This window comes from Columba livia, chromosome 1, assembly GCF_036013475.1.
Source record: "Columba livia isolate bColLiv1 breed racing homer chromosome 1, bColLiv1.pat.W.v2, whole genome shotgun sequence".
Lineage (NCBI taxonomy): Eukaryota > Metazoa > Chordata > Aves > Columbiformes > Columbidae > Columba > Columba livia.
In genome coordinates this window covers 7,756,808-7,775,073 of record NC_088602.1, presented here as the reverse complement: position 1 = coordinate 7,775,073, position 18,266 = coordinate 7,756,808, and the positions used below count along the sequence as shown (strand labels likewise).

At 42.4% G+C, this 18,266-nt stretch overlaps 2 protein-coding genes across 28 annotated transcripts in view; one reads left to right on the top strand and one right to left on the bottom strand.

The window, feature by feature from the left end:
• CCDC83 (coiled-coil domain containing 83) overlaps positions 1-17,790 on the top strand; it is a 38,614-nt gene extending 20,824 nt beyond the window's left edge. For 9 of the 16 annotated variants that reach the window (XM_065049807.1, XM_065049805.1, XM_065049800.1 and 6 more), the window contains 6 exons: positions 534-649; positions 1,687-1,772; positions 3,266-3,441; positions 5,090-5,257; positions 6,176-6,337; positions 14,803-15,142. In XM_065049807.1, coding sequence (XP_064905879.1) covers positions 534-649; positions 1,687-1,772; positions 3,266-3,441; positions 5,090-5,257; positions 6,176-6,295 — 666 coding nt within the window. In that variant the 3' untranslated portion in view covers positions 6,296-6,337; positions 14,803-15,142. The other 7 variants (XM_065049814.1, XM_065049812.1, XM_065049813.1 and 4 more) reach the window with 4 other exon arrangements.
• PICALM (phosphatidylinositol binding clathrin assembly protein) overlaps positions 11,392-18,266 on the bottom strand; it is a 72,843-nt gene continuing 65,968 nt past the window's right edge. For 8 of the 12 annotated variants that reach the window (XM_065049799.1, XM_065049793.1, XM_065049791.1 and 5 more), the window contains 2 exons: positions 13,952-14,054; positions 11,392-12,896 (listed from right to left, as the gene is read on the bottom strand). In XM_065049799.1, the coding sequence (XP_064905871.1) occupies positions 13,962-14,054 (93 nt within the window). In that variant the 3' untranslated portion in view covers positions 11,392-12,896; positions 13,952-13,961. The remainder of the gene's footprint in view (positions 12,897-13,951; positions 14,055-18,266) is intronic. The other 4 variants (XM_065049794.1, XM_065049796.1, XM_065049798.1 and 1 more) reach the window with 1 other exon arrangement.

The window sequence follows — 18,266 nt, the reverse complement described above, 5'->3', positions numbered from 1 at the left end:
CTGTCCCCTTGTACATTTCCCTTCCCAGTGAAGGGGTGAGAACTTGACTGTACTTCAGGAAAAGTGAGAGAAACTGTGGGAACTGAATAACTGGATTCCTTTGGTTAATATAACTCCATGGCAATATGGGGCAATCACTGGTAGAACCTGGAGTTTAGCCAATAAGGTGGCTAGCTTGGGCTGAAAGCTTCACTAATTCTGGATAGAAAGGTTTTGTGTATAGGCAGGAATTAGAAAAGCAACATTTGCTGAGCAAGGGCCTGAATTTAACTCTACAAAGGTGGTTTTCCTCTCTCTCAAAGCTCTGATGTGAAAGCAAAAAAGGAAAATCCAGTGCTTCTGTCTTCTAGAACTGTTTGGCTATGCGAGAAGGTTCTGCTGCTAACAGGGTTGCACAGTCCAAATGTCTGGCTGTGGCTGACAGAGGTGTGCGGGTAAAGGCTTCTAAAAAGGTGTGAAAAAACCAAAGCTTTCCAAAATGGGCATAGTCTTTCTGAGATATTTGTTTGTTTGTTTGTTTGTTTTGTAAAAAGGTTAAGATTTATCAAAAGGAAGTAAGTGATTTGAAAGCCTCTATTCAGCTCCTGGAAGAAGAAAATATTGGGTTAGTGACAAAACTGATCGATGCCAAACTTCAGATAGTACCCAGGTAAAATGATGTCTTTACAGACTCAAAAGTCATTTATATTTTTTCAAAAAGATAATGCCATTTCCTGCTTCTAGAGCTATTTGGGTGCTCCCACAACAGAGCCAAGGTGGTTTCCTAGCAGAGGGGAGACGGGATTTGATTATGTTTGGGCCTTGTATCTCTGAAGGATGACAGTGACATTGTAAGCTCCTAAATACCAAAATTCATGAAAGAAACTGAGTTCTTTAATAATCCCCTAAAACCCAGCAACACACTTTCTGTTAGTGAGGATAGCACTGGGGCTTGGAAATAGCTTCTTTCTGTTGTAATTGCTTCAGACCCAACTTCTCAGACCAAGTGCTAAGTAATAGATTTTTTCCTTAACTGTTGGTAAAACGTTTAACGATGTGAAGATTAATAGGCAAAATATGTGGGTTTTGCAATCTCAAGTGAAAGAGATGACCTGGTACTGAGTAAGGAAGAGGCCTTGGGATAGGTCTGTCTGTAGAGGGGTCTGTAATATTAGTTTCTTTTGTATTGAAATTATTTAACTTGTTCCCTAGAGAAAGATTAATTTAGCTGCCAAATGTCGACACTAACGGTATCAAAAGCCCAATGTAACAATGGGAATGATCCATCTTCATTTTCCAGTCCCAGCTCGGTGATTTAGCCATATTGCACAAGAAACATTCCAAGTCTTAAGAAGTGGCCATTTCATCTCTCCTCTCCAAAATTTGGACTGCTTTTGAGTGACTGCTGCCAGCTGTGGTTGAATCTTGACAGACCAGAGACTGTAATATTTGTTTTCTTTTAGTCTCATGGACATAGTTGAACTTAGGCACTAAGAATAAAAAAAGAAGCGTATTAGCCTCTAAGCTACCTGGCTGCCTCCATTACATTCTTGAAACATTGCGCTATTCTGCATTTGTGGTTAAGCAGAAAACAGCTTTCAGAAAGGGTGCCCTCCCCCACCACCCCAAAAGGTTGCACAGGGCAATTTAGAGAGAAAATTCAGACTTCTAATATGACTTTCACTTTATTTTTTTTTAATTTCATAGGCATTTGTTTCTTATCCAGGCAGCTGGCTTGCAAGAGGGATTTCCTAAGGACGAAATGAAGGAAATAGAGTATAGAGAATATGCAGGTAATGCACATGCCGTCAGCTTATAAGAACTGATAAGTCACCGAACATTATTTAAATACGTTTTATTTCTTAAGTTTTTATCAAACTGCCTGTTTCACATGGTGAACACTTAATTTCCCACTTAATTGCAGCCACCACAGCAATGACAGACTCTAGTTTGCATTAAGAAGACGAAGCCACAATCTCTCTCTAACACAGTTTTAAAATTGAAACTGGTGTTTGGATTGCTGAATGTAATTACTAATCTAGAGCTAGCCTGGAATGTGATTAATAGGATCGACTGTCTTTTATGAAGATATGATTCATATCTTAATCAGTTCTTTGCTGATCCATCTCATCATAACTTCATTATATCTTGTCCCTGAGAGGACAATCTTGAACTCTACGCTGGCTTTCACTTGAAGTCTACATGCACTTTACAGTCCTTCAGCTCATAGAGATACAGCAGAGTTAAATTAGAAATAAATCTCTAGCAACAGCAGATGAAGCTGCACGGAGCTCAGCCTGAACTGAAATCTTGGTGAGCAGCGCTGAAGTTTGGGCTGAACCTCCATCTCTTCTGGTAGGTGTACCCAGGAAAAGGATATATGTTAGGCAAGAAGGACAGTATGAGTGTGCTTATCCACTCAGGGTGATTCCTATGGATTCCCTTAGTATCACATGTTTTATTTACTCACTTTGAGTAGAAGAAAGAGATGAAAAAAAGGACAAAATTAAATCAAAGACAGAAGTTCCAAAAATTGAAGCCATACAGTTATGAATAAGTGAACAAGTCTGTTGAAGCTCTGATCAGTCCCAGCCACAGGTGGGCCTTTCTGGAACCATCAGGCACCAGCAAACATGTTAACAAAGACTTCTGAATTACTTATGTGTTTACTTTGAAAGGTTCAGCTCTGTTACCTTTGCTAGACCTTTACAATAGTTACTGGGAGGAGTAGGTTTTGTTCCAATATAGCTGAGGGCAAGTCACTATCCCAGCCAAACACATAACTTGACAGCCCGTGTTCGGAATAGTCTGTCATCCTGAGAATTAGGCAGCTTACAACTCAGGGGAGCTCTAAGTGGATTAGCTGTGTTTGAGGAACTTGTATATGAGAGAAAGATACATACGTGGATATAGAAAAGGGGGTTTATTTGTTTTTGCTGTTTTCCCTGTTTTTAATAAAACGATTCATAGCTCTATAGGATTTAAGTCGAGCTAAGAAAAACATTTTATCCCCTGCCCCATCCCACAGACCCATTACCTCTAACTCCCAATCAATTTCAGTCCCTGATCTTGATCAGAAATTGTGAACAGAAATAAACAGAAAAAAACAGTGAGCAAAATCAACATTTGGCTTGGCTTGCCAATTAAAAATCTTAGCAAGCTGTTCATTACATCACACTGGCCAAGCCACATTAAAGATTGCAGGCAGTGCTCATCCTGAATGCTAATTCTGATCTTCATAAAGCTTAACGACTACACACACACCACTGTTCATCTCTTTAAAAAGCAGAAGCAGATGGAGACGAAAGCCTCAGAAGCACCACAGTCCCCTGTCAGAAAAATAAGACCTTTGCAAAGATTCAGTCTGAAACGGAGAAGCCTGAAGACAGTGATGAGGAGCTGAAGAAGATTTCCACTCCAACTTCTGATAGCTTATTGTCTGAAGATGAAAAAGATTTCCAGGTACGTGTTAATCAGGCCTCACTGACACAAACGTATTCAGCGCGGAGCATGAGCTACTGCCAGGAGTATTTTGTTCCCAGTGGCGTTATGGCAAAAACCACTCCAGCGTCTTTTACCTGTTGTACAATTCAGGTGTTTAATCACAGACATCTGGTGCTGTGTGGGGTGGTGGGGACACTCGCTGTCCTCATGGGTTCTGTGTCACACAGCCCAGCCTCACGTGCGTGTTCTGGATGTCTCGGGACATTTCAGATAGCACCAGACACACTGTTCTGGCAATTGGATGGTGTCTCAATCGGCGTATGTGAGTGTCAGATTGCCCCTAGAATGAATTCTGAATGTCACCAAGTGACACTTTTTCTGTGATATTGCGCAGATTCTTGTTTGTTTGGCTGCTGGTCCTTTAGAACTTAAGTTGCACAGTAGCATTAAAGGATCAAGGCGTCATTTTATCCTTCAGTGGAAAGCCAGGATAAAGGTTTTCCTGCATGCAAAATACAGGGGTCGAGAAAATAAAAAGGTGCAAGTTAAGTGTAAACGGGCAGAGTTTGTGTGGTTCTCGAAAGAGGTGGTGGCACCTTCTTCAAGAGATCCTTGGTCCTACGTTGCAAAATGATGTTTCCTGGGTGCTTTTGATACTACACTCTTGACTTACAAAAACTTGAATACATTTCTAAATAAACTAATTACTCTCAGAAAATATATTACTTTATATCATCAAATTCTACTGCAAATTAAAGATTGTATAGATCCGGTACAGACTGCAGGGCTTGCTGTGTGAAGATATTTCGCCGTAATGTTTCCTTACTCTTGAATATCCCATTCAAGCTTACACAAGAGTGAGTTAAAAAAAAACAACAACCAAATAAAACACAACAAAAAAAAACCAACAACTTTTTCTGGAGCATTATGACGTTAGTTTAATTAATACCCTGTAACTTGTGTTCAGAGAAATCATCCTGTTGCCTTGATCAAAGACTTAAGGAGCGGCTCTGTCCTGAAGAGTCATTACAGAGGAAAAACTGATCATTTAACAAAAAAAAAACGTCCAGGTGTTTGTTTCCTTGCAGTTGTTGCCTTGGGAGAGGAGTATCAGCTTCATTTCTTTCTTCCTGCTGTTAGCACTGGCCTTGGCCTTGTGGTTCTGAGGGAACCCGTAGAGCACATCGGCCTTTTCTGTAGCTTGTTCACTCATCTACCCAGCAGAAAAACTTGCCTTATTTTCTCCTCTTGAACTAGTTTTATCTTGGGTTGTTGAGGGAGATAAAGTACTGGTCCAGGCTTCCCAGAGAGCTGGTGGATGCCCCATCCCTGGAGACATCCCAGGCCAGGCTGGACGGGGCTCTGAGCAACCTGATCTGGGTGAAGATGTCCCTGCTCATGGCAGGGGTGGCACTGGATGAGCTTTGAAGGTCCCTTCCAACCCAAACTGTTCTATGACTCTATGATTCCAACCAAATTGACTCAGAGGTTTGGAGTAGACCAGAGCCAGCAGAAATGAGGTGGAAGCACATGGCTGGACTTGGACATTTTCCTTGGCAGGAGTGAACTGTTGGATTAGTTTAATTCTTCTCTCTTTTTTTTTTTTCTTTAAAGAATGGCTGTTTTTCAATGTAACTGCAGAAGAATCATCTCCTTTTTTTTTAAGGAATACTTAGAACTGGAGACAAACCTCCTGTGTGTGGTTGGAAAGGCCATGCCTATTCACGAACAACCAGAAGAAATGCCAAGCACGAGCCACACAGAAGACGGCGTTACTGGTAAATCAGACAGGCACATCACAGCTCGGATGATCAGGGCCTTATCAGAAGAAAAGGTTGGTTAAAAACAGACAAGCTGTGCTGTTAAAGTAGAAATGTAACATTCTCAGTTCATTAAATAGTTGCTCTCTTCTTCAAGGAGTGTGCGGTGCTGGGCTTTGTGGAAACTGTTTCTGAGTGCCCAGAATCATGATTTACACACATAGGTTTAATGAGAGGTATAGGTGCGGGTGGCTAATGGAAAGGCTGCTTTCCTTACCACTGTGAGAACTCTTGTGCACTTTTTGGGCTTCTCAATCCACATAGCTGCACATATATCTAATAACGGATCCGAGTTAATACTTAGTTTTCATGGTCCCCACTTGCAGCCTGTCCAATGCAGAATTCCCTTTTGATCAGACACCGAAAGGGTAAATGTAGGCTGCCATAAAATGTAGACCTGTTACAAAATACTTAATACTCTGCTGAAGCAGAATCTAATTTATCCAAGCATAACTCAACTATTGCTAGAAATTGAATGCTTGAATGCATTTTATTTGTCTCCGTAAAATCCCTACTTAGAAATATTGAAATAACCAAAAATCAACTGGGGAAAACAAAACAAAGCCCAAGACAAACAACACAGAAACAAACACAATCAGAGGATAAAAATCGTTGAAGTCTAATTTTTTTTATTGGCCAAATACGTTGTATAACTCTTTGGTTTGTGGCTGGTCTCTGTGAACATATATCTTAGTCCATTGATTCAGTGGAGTTTTTTCCCACTCTCATTGCACATCCTGGACACCTTACCAGGACTAAACAATGCAGTTACTTCCCACAGGCACAACTGGGCTACTGACCTGTGCATTTCCTATTCAAAAACTTGTAAAAGCACAGAATAATCTGATGTAAACCCTTGACGGATTGATCAGCTGTTTGGAATAAAGCTTTTAAAAACACTTAAACGTTATAAACAACCTGTATCTCTACAGTGTCTCATCTCGTACTTCAGTGCAAACGCTTCCTATTTTTCAAGCGAGCTCAGATACTCGTGCCCAGCAGGTGTCTCATGGAGTTGCAGAGGAGTTGAGCTGCTCTTGGGGCTCCACTGATTACAGCTCCCCAGAAACCGGGCTCACAGCAGACATGGAAAGGTAGGAGCCTTAATCTCAGCCTGAATCTCACTTGCGTTCCCACATAGTGAAGAGTTAAATGAGTTTGGATGTGTCCCTGCTGTCACCCAACTGAGTTACCGCAAAGACTGAGGTGAGTCCTAGTGCTGGAGTGTCGAGAGAAGGGGGATCTGTACTTGCCAGGTGATGTTTCCAGCACAAGAGCAGCCTCCCCCTGGCTACACTGGCTTTGAGCAAAGTGCAAGCCCCGTGAAATTGCTCGCTTGAAAGAGAGATTAGTTCTGCTCAGCGATTAGGCTAGTCCTTTAGTCACAGAATTAAAATATGGCTTATGCCAAACAGATTTTCAGTTAAGAAAGGCCTGTCCTGCTTCCCACCGCTCTCCGAAGGGCATTTACATTTCCCAGCGATGTGAACACAGGGCCCATCTCTGCGCTTCCCTTTGCCTGCGCTGTAACACACACCACCACGTGTGGGACATACGGCAGGACAACATCAGCTTGTGCCTTGGAAAAAACAAACTTTGCCTCTTGAAGTCACTGTTTAGCCTTTTACCATTAATACCCGTGTGGGTGAGAGGGAGTTAAAAAGCAATCTGAAACATGCTAATGCGGTACAAGCCACCGGCAGCCTGTGCAAGCCAGAAACAACAGCCTGCAGAAAACACAGTGAAGTGTCTCAAATCCCCTTGATTTCCATAGGATTAGTATTAAGGCCAGTGTGAGGCTCTTCTATGTAGAAAGCCAGGTCTTCAGCAAATAAGGCATCTGGATTTGATCATTTTGTTACTGGCAAAATCTCTCAAAAACGAGCAATATGTTGTAAAGCAGAGGGCTGATCAGTCCACTTCTGGCAGCACAGCCAATGCTTCAAACTCCTGCTTGAACAATGGGAGTCAAGGTTCGCCACTCCAGTTAAGACAAAACTTACAGGAGTCACCCTTAAATTCCCACCTTGCCTTCACCATGTTTCTGTTGCACAAGATGGCTCTAGAATCATAGAATCTTTTTGGTTGGAAGACACCCTCAAGTTCATCAAGTCCAACCGTAACCTAACTAACTCTAGCACTAAACCACGTCTCTAAGAACCTCGTTTAAACCCCTCCAGGGATGGTGACTTTACCACTGCCCTGGGCAGCCTGTTCCAATGCCTGACAGCCCTTTCCATGAAGACTTTTTTCCTAATATCCAATCTGAACCTCCCCTGGTGCAACCTGAGGCCATTTCCTCTCATCCTGTAACTTGTTACTTGGGAGAAGAGACCAACCCCCTCCACGCTACAACCTCCTTTCAGCTTAATTTGTAGACAGTGATAAGGTCTCCCCTCAGCCTCCTGTTCTCCAGGCTGAACAGCCCCAGGTCCCTCAGCCGCTCCCATCACACTTGTGCTCCAGACCAGCTCCGTTCCCTTCTCTGAACTCCCTCAGGACATCAGTTATGCTACAAGATGCAGCAAATTGTCCATGTGTCCCCACAACTATAATCCAAGCACAGCCTCGGTTGAGCTGGAGTTATGTATTTAACTGGCACACAACTCGAACCAGATTCAACAGGGAAAAAAAAAACCTCCCAAGTCTTCCCTGGGAATTCAAAGTTAAATATGAGCATCACTCAAGTTGCAAGTAAGCCTATGGTAATAAAAGCCATTTTAACAGAACCAAAGTCCACGTGCTGGAAGATCAATCCATCAAATGCCTCAGGAGCACAAGGGAGCGGGGTGGGGTGCGCTGCTGGCCTCGATCCACCCCAGCGCTCAAAGGAGCCGCTTCCCTCAGCACGGCACCTTTGAACCCTCGCCTGGCCATCTCCCTGCAGAGCCAAGCAACCAGATTGAACCGCTCTCCAGTCTGGCTGCGCAAGGCTGATCTCTCCCCGGCCAGAGCTGTGTGGAACGTAGGTTACTTAACTTTTGCTCTGGTTTTTGAGAGGTTTGCAGCCTCCGCTGCAGCGAGGTTATATAATCGTTCCACAGGTCCAGACCTGCGTGTTCTGGGAAACGAGGGTAGGAGACTCGTTCTGCAGCATTTGTTCGTGCTTGGCTGCCTTCTGAGTTACTAAGCGCTCTGCTTCTGTGGGCTAAAAGGAGCTTGCCAGAATAAGGTCAAGGCAGAAGCTAATGGACTGAAAAGTTACACCAAAGTGACGAGCAAGGAACAGAGACTAATGGTATTAGGAGCTTAAGCCACTGATGTTTTGCAGCTGGATGCTCTTCTGAAAAAGCCTTTCCCTTGGATTTTGAGTCCACTGTGAAAGCAAGGATGTTTCTTTGTAATACTACACTTCAGAACTGATGTTCTGCAGGCTGCCACAAGCACGATGTTGTTTTAGGACATGACGTGGTAACAAGGTGCCAACAACTGTTCCCATATGTGGCTCATTGAACATCTCCACCGAGCCAGGGAAAACTGAGATTCGACACCGTGCTGGATCTTCTCTTCACCTTCAGTGACTGAAGTGCAAGAGGCTAAAATTGTATCAAATAATGCTTTTCTAGAAAGAGAGTTGCTGTAGTTACCACCATGAGCAAAGCAGAGATCTATGGTATGAAAATAAACCCAAGACCTCAGCTCTCCTCATCTACCACAGCTGTCAGACATCCAGAGCAACATCCTTGCACCCAAAACATTTCCAGTACCATTACTGGCTCACACAACAAAACTTTTAAGGAAGTCAGCTGTCTGTTCCAAGGCTTTTTGATCTTTGCCTCAGGAAATTTCATCATTGGAGAAGCAAGAAAAGAAATAAGCAATGTGCTTTACTCAACTCATAGACTGATTTGTTATCTTGGGCGAATCATCTCCCACCAGTGCAATGGGTTTAGTATTTATTCAGCCTTCAAACACAAAAGGGCATCAAGTGGGTGGCCACAACGTTACACCTTTGGGGGAACCTGCTCGGGGTTCTCTCCTCCTCACTCGTTCTCCTGATGCACCCAGGACATCGTGCACTCATCAGCCCAATCCCTTCGTTCTCCAGTTTGAATGTGCAAAACATCAGAAACTCACAGATTTTTCTTGTTGGGCAAATTCAGATGTCAAGACGCTTTCTGATCTCTCCCCTGCGGTGTGACCGAGCTGCAAAGGCCAAGTTAAAAAACTGTCAACAGGCCAAGGAGAAAACTCTTATTTATTTTACATATGCTCCCATTAACATTGATTTTTCTTCATATTCTGCACATTTCTTCACTACCCCTCACATTATCTTGTCAGTCTTCTGCTCCCATCACCATTTCATATTTTTCCGAGTGGTTTTGGTACCTAATTCTCATTTTTCTACTGCAATCTTTATCTCGGTTATGTCGTGGCCTTCGAGCTGCAATTCATTTATGTCACTACAAAATTTATACCAGGCTCTGAAAACAAGCACTTAGTGTCTAATAAAAGATGTGGGGTGTCACCCTGGCCCTTCTGCTCGCTGGGAGAGTCCGTGACTTATTCCAGTAGCTGGTTGAACGGACCATCTGATGTCACATAAAATGAATTTATAAGCATTTCCTGAGGTACTGTCGGTGCCCATTTACTGTATACAACAGTTTGGTTTAGTGACTTTGCAACCAAGAACAGGAGCAGCAAAAGAATTTAGATTCATCTTCAGATGAAGATTCTACATTTGGGCTTTTAGAAAACACATGAATTTAGTAGCTACTCAGGTTCTTGTTCTGGCAATAGTAATTGCCTCAAGAGGTAAATCCGGTTGTTTTTAGTTATATAGTGACAATTCTGACACACTAAGCTCTAAAAGGAACGACATCCCTCTAACAACGCGCCTCTTCCACTGCTTGCTCTGAACGGGCAGCTTCCCTACTCAGAGTTTGCTCTTCGAGGTTAAATTCCATTTTGAAGAGAACCGGGTTTTCACAAACCCGTTATTGAAAACAGCCAGTAATTCAAAAGAAACATGTCCCTGAGCTATGGTTTCTAAATTAAGCTATGATTTTTATTCCAGCAATACTGGAAACAAATGTACTTATTAGGAATGAAGTAAATGGGAAAATAATCCTCAGGAAAATTCTCAAGCTCTGAAAAGTAAAGCAAAAATCATGGTTTATTAGCAAAGCCTCCACCAAGAAATCTTCACCTGCATGGCAGCTGCATTAAACAACACAGAGCAATGGGAGTGAGCAGAGCAAAGGATAACAGACTAATTCGTCATCCCTGCAGAAAAGGTGGTTTATTTATTTTGTTTGGGGATTCTTGGCATCTGCATGATTTGCAACCTCGAGCCCAACGCCCCACAAAGGGGATCAAGAAGATTTAAGACTTAAGGAAGATCTGTCCTCAGCCTCAAAGCAGAGATTGGAACCGCTGTGCGGGAAATGCCACAGACCAGAAAAGATGACCAGGCTGGTGTCTGTTTTCACCCTAATGCAGCACACTGGGCTATGGCCAACCTGTCACACAAGCTCTGGACTGTGCTTCAGAACAATTTGTACCCGGGTAGGCACCGATTCAGCTCGCAGGACAAAAACGGGCAAGTTTCGTCCAGACAATTCACCTTTCTGATATTCTGAGTGCAACCAAAAACCTACACGGTTGTTGTTCTCTGCTTGTCCAGTCCCACATTGAAAGCCCCATCTGTAGGGAGGCAAAGATTTAAGTAAACTGTATAGGAACCTCCTCAGATCTGGGTGCTACAGGTCACAGGTTCAGGTTTTGGATTTTTATTCATGCTTTTAGAAAGAAATTTTAAATGTAGTGACCTGTAGTGATCATTTTCTGCTGTCCATCCTTCAGAACAAACCTCAGGCAGCTGAGGAGAGGAAAGTTCCACTTGTACAAAATCTCCCTGTGATAAAACCCAGTGTCTGACCGCAGATGTTCAAAGTGTTACCTTTAGAGAAGACACCTAAACAACTTTTTGTGGGCATATTTAAGCTTCTTGCTCAGTTATAAACAGTACAAGTTTATTGCCATGAATATTTTGAAAAACTAGAAGATTGGGAAATATATTTAAGTCAAGAATCCACCTCTTGAAGAGACAACTCGGTATAGTGGAACTAAGGCCACCGAGAAGACACGGAGATCACATTGTTCCCATCGAGCTGCTCTCCCTGCAATACAATATGCACATCTGAAATACATTTGGTATTTTATTAAGTAAACAAAGCCATTATCAGTGCACATTTTAAGCAGCAAAAAGAAAAGAAGCACCTCAGACTTTCATACCGTAACAAAAGTTCTGTGGAAGCTGCATTTTATTTGAAAATCCACCCATTTTTGCTAACATACATTTTAATATTTTAAACAAAAATAGAATCTGCAGAGACAATGCAGCAAGTATGCTTAACTCATGTACAGAATTGCTTTCACGTCGTGGACTATCCCCCCGAAGGCCCCACTCCACCCAAAAAGTTACGATGTATTTACACAAAGCACCGATCAACAGTGCTACTTTAATGCTTCGTTAACTAAATACCCGCTAGACGTGTGTAAGGAAGCTACTTTGCCTGTTTTACCTTTAAAATGTACGTGATCATAAACGTGGCACGAGCCAAATGAAAACGCTCCCCCCCGCCACGCACCACCTCCAGTTTTTATTATATTTTTGTAATTTTATTTTTTAAAGAAAAGAAGGAAAGTCTTCAAGTGAAAGCAATTCCTCACATTCATTTTGGAAAGGCCTTATAATGTCAAATGTAAAAATAATGACATGCCAAGCACAAAGCAATAAAGTTCCTTCCCAATGCACTAATGCTGAATTAAAAATGTAGTGCTTCTTCTAGTCAGTTAACTGTTCCCTTGCAAAATCCTAGGCACAGAATTGACTATGAGGATTAATGCATTTTACAGCTCTTCCCTAATTCTCATATATACCGAGAACTCATTAGATTCAGACCTTTAAAATATTTAGTGCTCTGTATGTCAGCTGAAAAGCGTTCTGAATCAGATTCATTCTTTGTGGATAAAAATCAGACATACTGTATACATCCATACTCATTTTCATAAGGAGGTTTGTTTTTCTTTTGATACAATATTAATGTTAAATTGATAATCATAAATAAATACAAACAATAATACATAAGGAATGTCTACTGCAAACTGAATATATAGGGTTTTTTAAAAAAAGAAAGTTAATTTCCATTACTGCTGTGCCTACATTTGTGAGGACTGAATAGGTAACTGCAGAATTACGAGTTAGGATTTGACCCTTCCCTGCCCAGAGTCTTGTTTCGAGTTCCGGTCAAGGACACATCCCCATCCCAGACAGCATTTCCAAACACCCATCTCGGTTTCCAGAATAAAGGCTTCTCTTTGTACGTTACCAATCAGGGATACTAATAGAAGCTGAAAGTATTGACGTGTTAGTCACCAGGACAAAAGTAAAGAGAGAAAAACAAATCAAATATCAATCTTAGTCTCTATTCATGGCAATTCTTGGCTTTGTGTTGTCTATTGATGTTTTCACATGGAGTCGTCCCAGGTTCCTTCATTGGGCTTTGTCATTTCACTGCATCGTTTCATGGAAGAGGAGAGTTGGAGGACTGAAGTTTGTTTTCTCCCGGAAGTGGGGCTTTACCGGTGAGCACATCTTTTTGGAAACGTTCCTTTCTCTTCCATCTAACACAGTTACATAAACTGGATCTGCAAAGATTAAAAACCCGCGGGTTAACACCCAACAGAAGCAGGACTTTGCTATAAACTTGCGTTGTCTTCAAACCTTTTCATTCCTCAAATGCCCAAGCCAACCCAAGATCTGAAGTTTCGAATGGAAACTAAGATTTTACAGAATCAGAACCAGAAAACAACCAAAAGCCATCAGGATGTTTTTCCAGCTACACCAGCCTTTGGAACAGCTCTTTGCATTAAGCTGGTTTGTCCAACAATCAAAAAACACAACAAAAAACTCCTTATCCATGCAATATTGTCACCAGCGGCAGCGCGACACAGATCAACACAATTATGAAGAGAACTCAAGGTCACTGCTCACACTGAACCATCAGAAGTGGACAAAGCAAAGCAGATGCTGTGTGCAATAAATCCTACTCTTTCTACACACTACAGGTGCTCCAATTCTTTCACGTTTTCACTCATTTCAGTAGTTAATTCCCACCTGCCTCTGACTGATAAAAAAGGAAAGGAACTCCAGTGCACGTCTGTAATAAACTTAACCCTCGCACACATAGAACCAGGTACCTCCTTCTGCATCAAGGCGACTCTTTGGTCAAGCGATCTGGCGAGGTGCAGGAGCAGAGTGTTTGCTGCTGACCAGAACCCTAAACCAGTCTGGTTTCTTTTTTCCTATATGTATCCAGTCCTAAAATCCCCTTCGGCCCTTTGAAGGCAACCACGATGCTGACGTGGCCCCTGGTCAAAATGAGTCTGACACCCCTGCCCGAAACCCTTTCCTGATGAAATGGTCAGTACCAGGTTGTACCAGTTCCTTCCCAGCAAAGCTGGATTTTGCAGTTAAAAAGGAACCAGCAAAATGTTATTTCCAGCCGACCGAAGCAAAATGACTTAATTGGGCCTTTAAAGGGCTGCAGTCAAGTTTCCAGGTCACTTCCACAGTGCTTCCAACTCAACGTGGCTTGTTTTTAATTTTCGTCCGAAACAGTGTTAATAAAACTGGAATGAGAACTTTCCATTTTTGTTTTATATCACAAAAACCAGCATCTCCCCAGTATAACGGACAATACCTAAGTTGTTCTACAAGAAATCCTGGAGAGAGAGCTCTGCAAAGGGATCCTTTCCTGAGGCTCTGTGAGGACTCTGACTGGAAGGGCTGGATGCTGCAGACAGCTAGTAGGAAAGACGACAGAGAAAGGGAAAGAAAAAGAAAACAAGGTCTCAGAATGACAGAATATGAAAGCTGAACGGGTAATGAAAGGACGAGGGGAGGTTAAGAGGCAAACTCGGTAGAAATCAACTATTAAAACGAGGTGTTTGGTCATATGGAAAACGGAAAGCCTCTCCAATGGTTGGTGTAATGCAGAAACAAGCTGGACGTGACCCCCCCAGAAAGGAGATTAAGTGGCATCTGCCAAGTCAGCAGATAAACTCGCATCTCTTCTCCAAATAGGATGTGTATAAAAAGAGGCTGGAGAGCAGGTAACAGATAATTCTCAGTTTGGGGCCTAGAAGGAGAACACAGGACGCATTCTAAGGGTAGGAAAAAAAATAGATGGAAGTTTGTCATCTGCTGCTGTTTCAGGCAAGAAATGAAGCCTGAGAGTGCTAATCTATACACTAACAAAAATCACATCTCACAGCCATGTATTTAAAGCACCACACTACAAGTTCAGCCATCCGAAGCACATAATTGACAAGTAGGTAACACTGGCGTTCCAGCTGCTGCTGCTGGAAGGGACCGATAATCTGCAGGCCCAAGTATCTGCTATTTGTTGATTTATTTTTGTAGTCCTTTTCCTCCTTTATTAGTGCTTTCCCAGTCATTAATGGTGCTTCATTAAATAATTCTTGCCCTCCCGCTCATAGAACTCGCCTGCTTTTGCAAGTTACAAATAAAAGCCAGTTTTCTCCATTTCAGATTCCACCGCTTTAAGAGTTTCCTCACAATCGAGTCACTGATCACCGGTGCGTACTCGCACTTCATTCCCATTGCAAAAAACATCGTCTGAAGGGATATTTCCTTTGGAAATACTGAATGGCTGCCAGCCTACACATGATGGGAACGTGTTTATGGGAACTGCTCGCAGAAGTGCCCAGAGTGTAAATGCTGCCATTGCACAGGTAAATTTTACACGTTAATGTCTATTTTCAGAAACCACGTGGGGAGGAGCGGTTCTTTCAGGATCAACACTATCTGGGTTCAAATCGTTACCTCCCACCTGAAACCCCCATTCCCTAATGGGGCACTCAGGTCCAGTCCCCATAAACAGATAACGGAAGAGCCATGAGACAGAATGGGAAGCGATCAAGAGCAGTTTCGGGATGTCAAAAGTCCCCTTTTAAGCTTGGTTTTGGAAAGCCATTGCTCACACACCCCACCACTCTTCCAGGATTTGAGCCAGACTAACGCTACAGTCCAAGAGAGTCCTAACTTGAGCGGGGCCTGCCTGCTGCGACCTGATTTCACACATTCTTCCTCTTCACGGCCAACTGGCTCGAAGTCACGTATGAAATGTCCTGTGAAATTTGAGTTGGCAAATCTCCAATCGATCTCAAAGCTGAAGTGATGTCCCGGTTTGAAAGCAGTGTGGAAGACTGGCAGGTTTAGAGCAACAGCTTGTAACCAGAAAAGAGAGGTGATATTTCAGGAGGCCTGTTCAGCTTAAATACTGGGAAAAAAAACTGACAGTGGTACTTCCTACAAATTCAGACAAGACACAGTACCTTACAGTAAATACATATGGATTTAACCTCCCTGCTGCCCAGCGCTTGGGTGATCTGAAATGTAACGTAGGGTGCTGGATCAGCCCCAGAGCTCGGCCTCACCTCCCACAGTGGTTCTCACTGCTCGCTGCTTCCAGGAGACAAAACCTCCCCAGAGTCACAGTGACAAAGACAAACCCGTCCACAGGGAGTGTTGTGCTGATTCCCATGGTCAGCTGGATGCTGGTTTCTCATTAAACAAGTCTGTCGAGCTGGTTTAGTGTATAGTTTAGGATTAACGTGCCAAAAGGAGCCCTTGTAAAGTCTGCTTTCTGGCATAAGTCTGTCCTGAAATATATAGCCTGTTCTTCCAGTTGAAAAACAAGAACAAAAACCCCAAACAAAAAGCAACCACAAACACAAACAAAATAAAAACCCCACGGACAAAAACCAAAACCAACCAGCTTATTTGCAGATTTACCTATTCTGCATCATCACCAGGCGATCCCTCCTACTTCTTCTGTACAATTCGGTGACGTTAACAACTGCGGTGTTACAATTCACAGCGATGCTGGCAGTAGGCTGAGCAATTTCTTTATTCTATTTTAAATCTTAAAATCTTCCCTGCCCAGCTGCCTCCCCTCCTAAGGCTGTGTCCTTTTGGGGCTAATCAGACCGGGACATGTAACAACCCAAGCCACACCACTGATCTGTCGGTGTCCTACCAGTTTCTATCAGCCAACATGATCATGGTTTTGCTGCTGCTGAACATTTAAACGCTGCTGTTGTGCATTATGATACTCAGAGGTTACAACGGGTAGTTTAGATTCCAGTTAACTGCCCAACATTCAGCTCTAGCTTGTCTGAAATACCGTGAATTTGCTGTACAGCATCATACCTGCCATCGCTCTGGCTCTTCAACCTTGTTTGAATCACTGATTCAGCATTTCCCTTCCTCAAACACACACACACACACACACACTCTCCTCCCACCACCTACAATTTCATCACACAACTCCAACCATTCTCTCTGTTCTTGGTATCACAATATATTATGTATCACAATATATATTACATTATAAAACCTGCAATTTTATCATGATGAAAATGATTATATTCTCTCTCAAGCATGAAATACTGACCCTAATGTAAGACAAGTGTTTTCAAAGGAAAAAACAAAACACATACACACCAGTTTCTTTTAAAATAGGGATGCCTATTTTACCAGCCTGTATAAAAAGTGGGAGTTCCCAACACACTACAATTTGGCAATATAATTTTTCAGCACTAACTATATATCTGTCATCATGCTTTTAAGTACCTTCAAGTTTCTAGACGGCAACCAAGATCTATCAGGAGACTAGAGGTAAGTGGCATAAACTGGTGCTTTAAATGTAAATATTAAAAGCTATTTACTTTTTGGCATTGATGACACCACGGACAAAACGTGTATTATAATAGCGGTAGTTAGCGCGATGCACACGAGATGCAGGCAGTTTGAACTGTGCGCCTTTCAGACAATCATCATTAACTCTTTAATATTTGCTTACTTACCCCAAGAACACACATTTCTTTATATTTCTATTTCTGGCACAAGAGGACTATTAACCAAAGCTAAACAAATATGCCCTCAGAGGAACCTCAAGACTACGCACACCCTAAGTTAGTGTAACAATATCGTAATTCCCCTCCGTGGCTAAACACACTGTGTATGGGGAAGACGCTCTTGCATGTAACTTCTGTTTAATTTGATTTGCTTTATTGATGTCAGACTTTGAAAACTCAACGCCTGCAAGCACCACAAACTGAGTGTCTCAGGGACAACCCTTCATGGTCACGCAACAAACGCTGAGTCAAAGGACGTGCTTTCTATCCAATTAATTCTCACAGGGGCCAAACATGTCAGATAAGCACAATAAATACAGGTCTGCACGCCTCACTTGTGACTAATTCCTTTTTCTACTGTCAGGACAGCCAGCTGGGATTCAACCCAGGCCAAGCCCTGCAAGGGGAAACGAAGCAGAAACGCTCAACTCGCTACTCAGACTCACCTACTCAGCCAGGCAGGTAGGTAGATTTATACTTTTATATATATATCTATATATATACACACACTTTTTTTTTAAGGGACATTTCAAAAACCAACATTTTGGAAGCTGAATAAGAAACTGTTATCCTCAAGGATCCTTTAACTTGTTCTCTATTTAGGAGGTAACACTTTTTTTCCCCTTGATATAATATAAAACCCATGTGAAAGACACTGAACCAGTGAAGTGACAGTGAATGTGCAAAGCAGTTCTCAGAAGTCCAAGACAATGTCAACTGAAAACTGCATTTCTAGCTACAAAAATCTAACAGCATCTCTTTCAGATATAGCCTTTAAAAAAAGAACTTTAAAAAACCTGTTTTAGCAAAGACAATGGACATACCACCCACCGGCAGCTCAAAACATCACTGCTGATAAAGGATCGGATTTGGGTACCAGAGAAATCTTTGAGGCTCTTTTCCTTTCCAACCTATTGCTGAATTCTTTTCCCTCCACACTGTAGTCCCAAAACCACACTTACACCAACATCTACTTCAGTGAATTTATACAGGCATGGTTCTAAACAGCCACCTATAAAGGCAGAGCTCTTTGTAGTAAGATCAAAATACAGTCCCAATATACCACACTTTTCT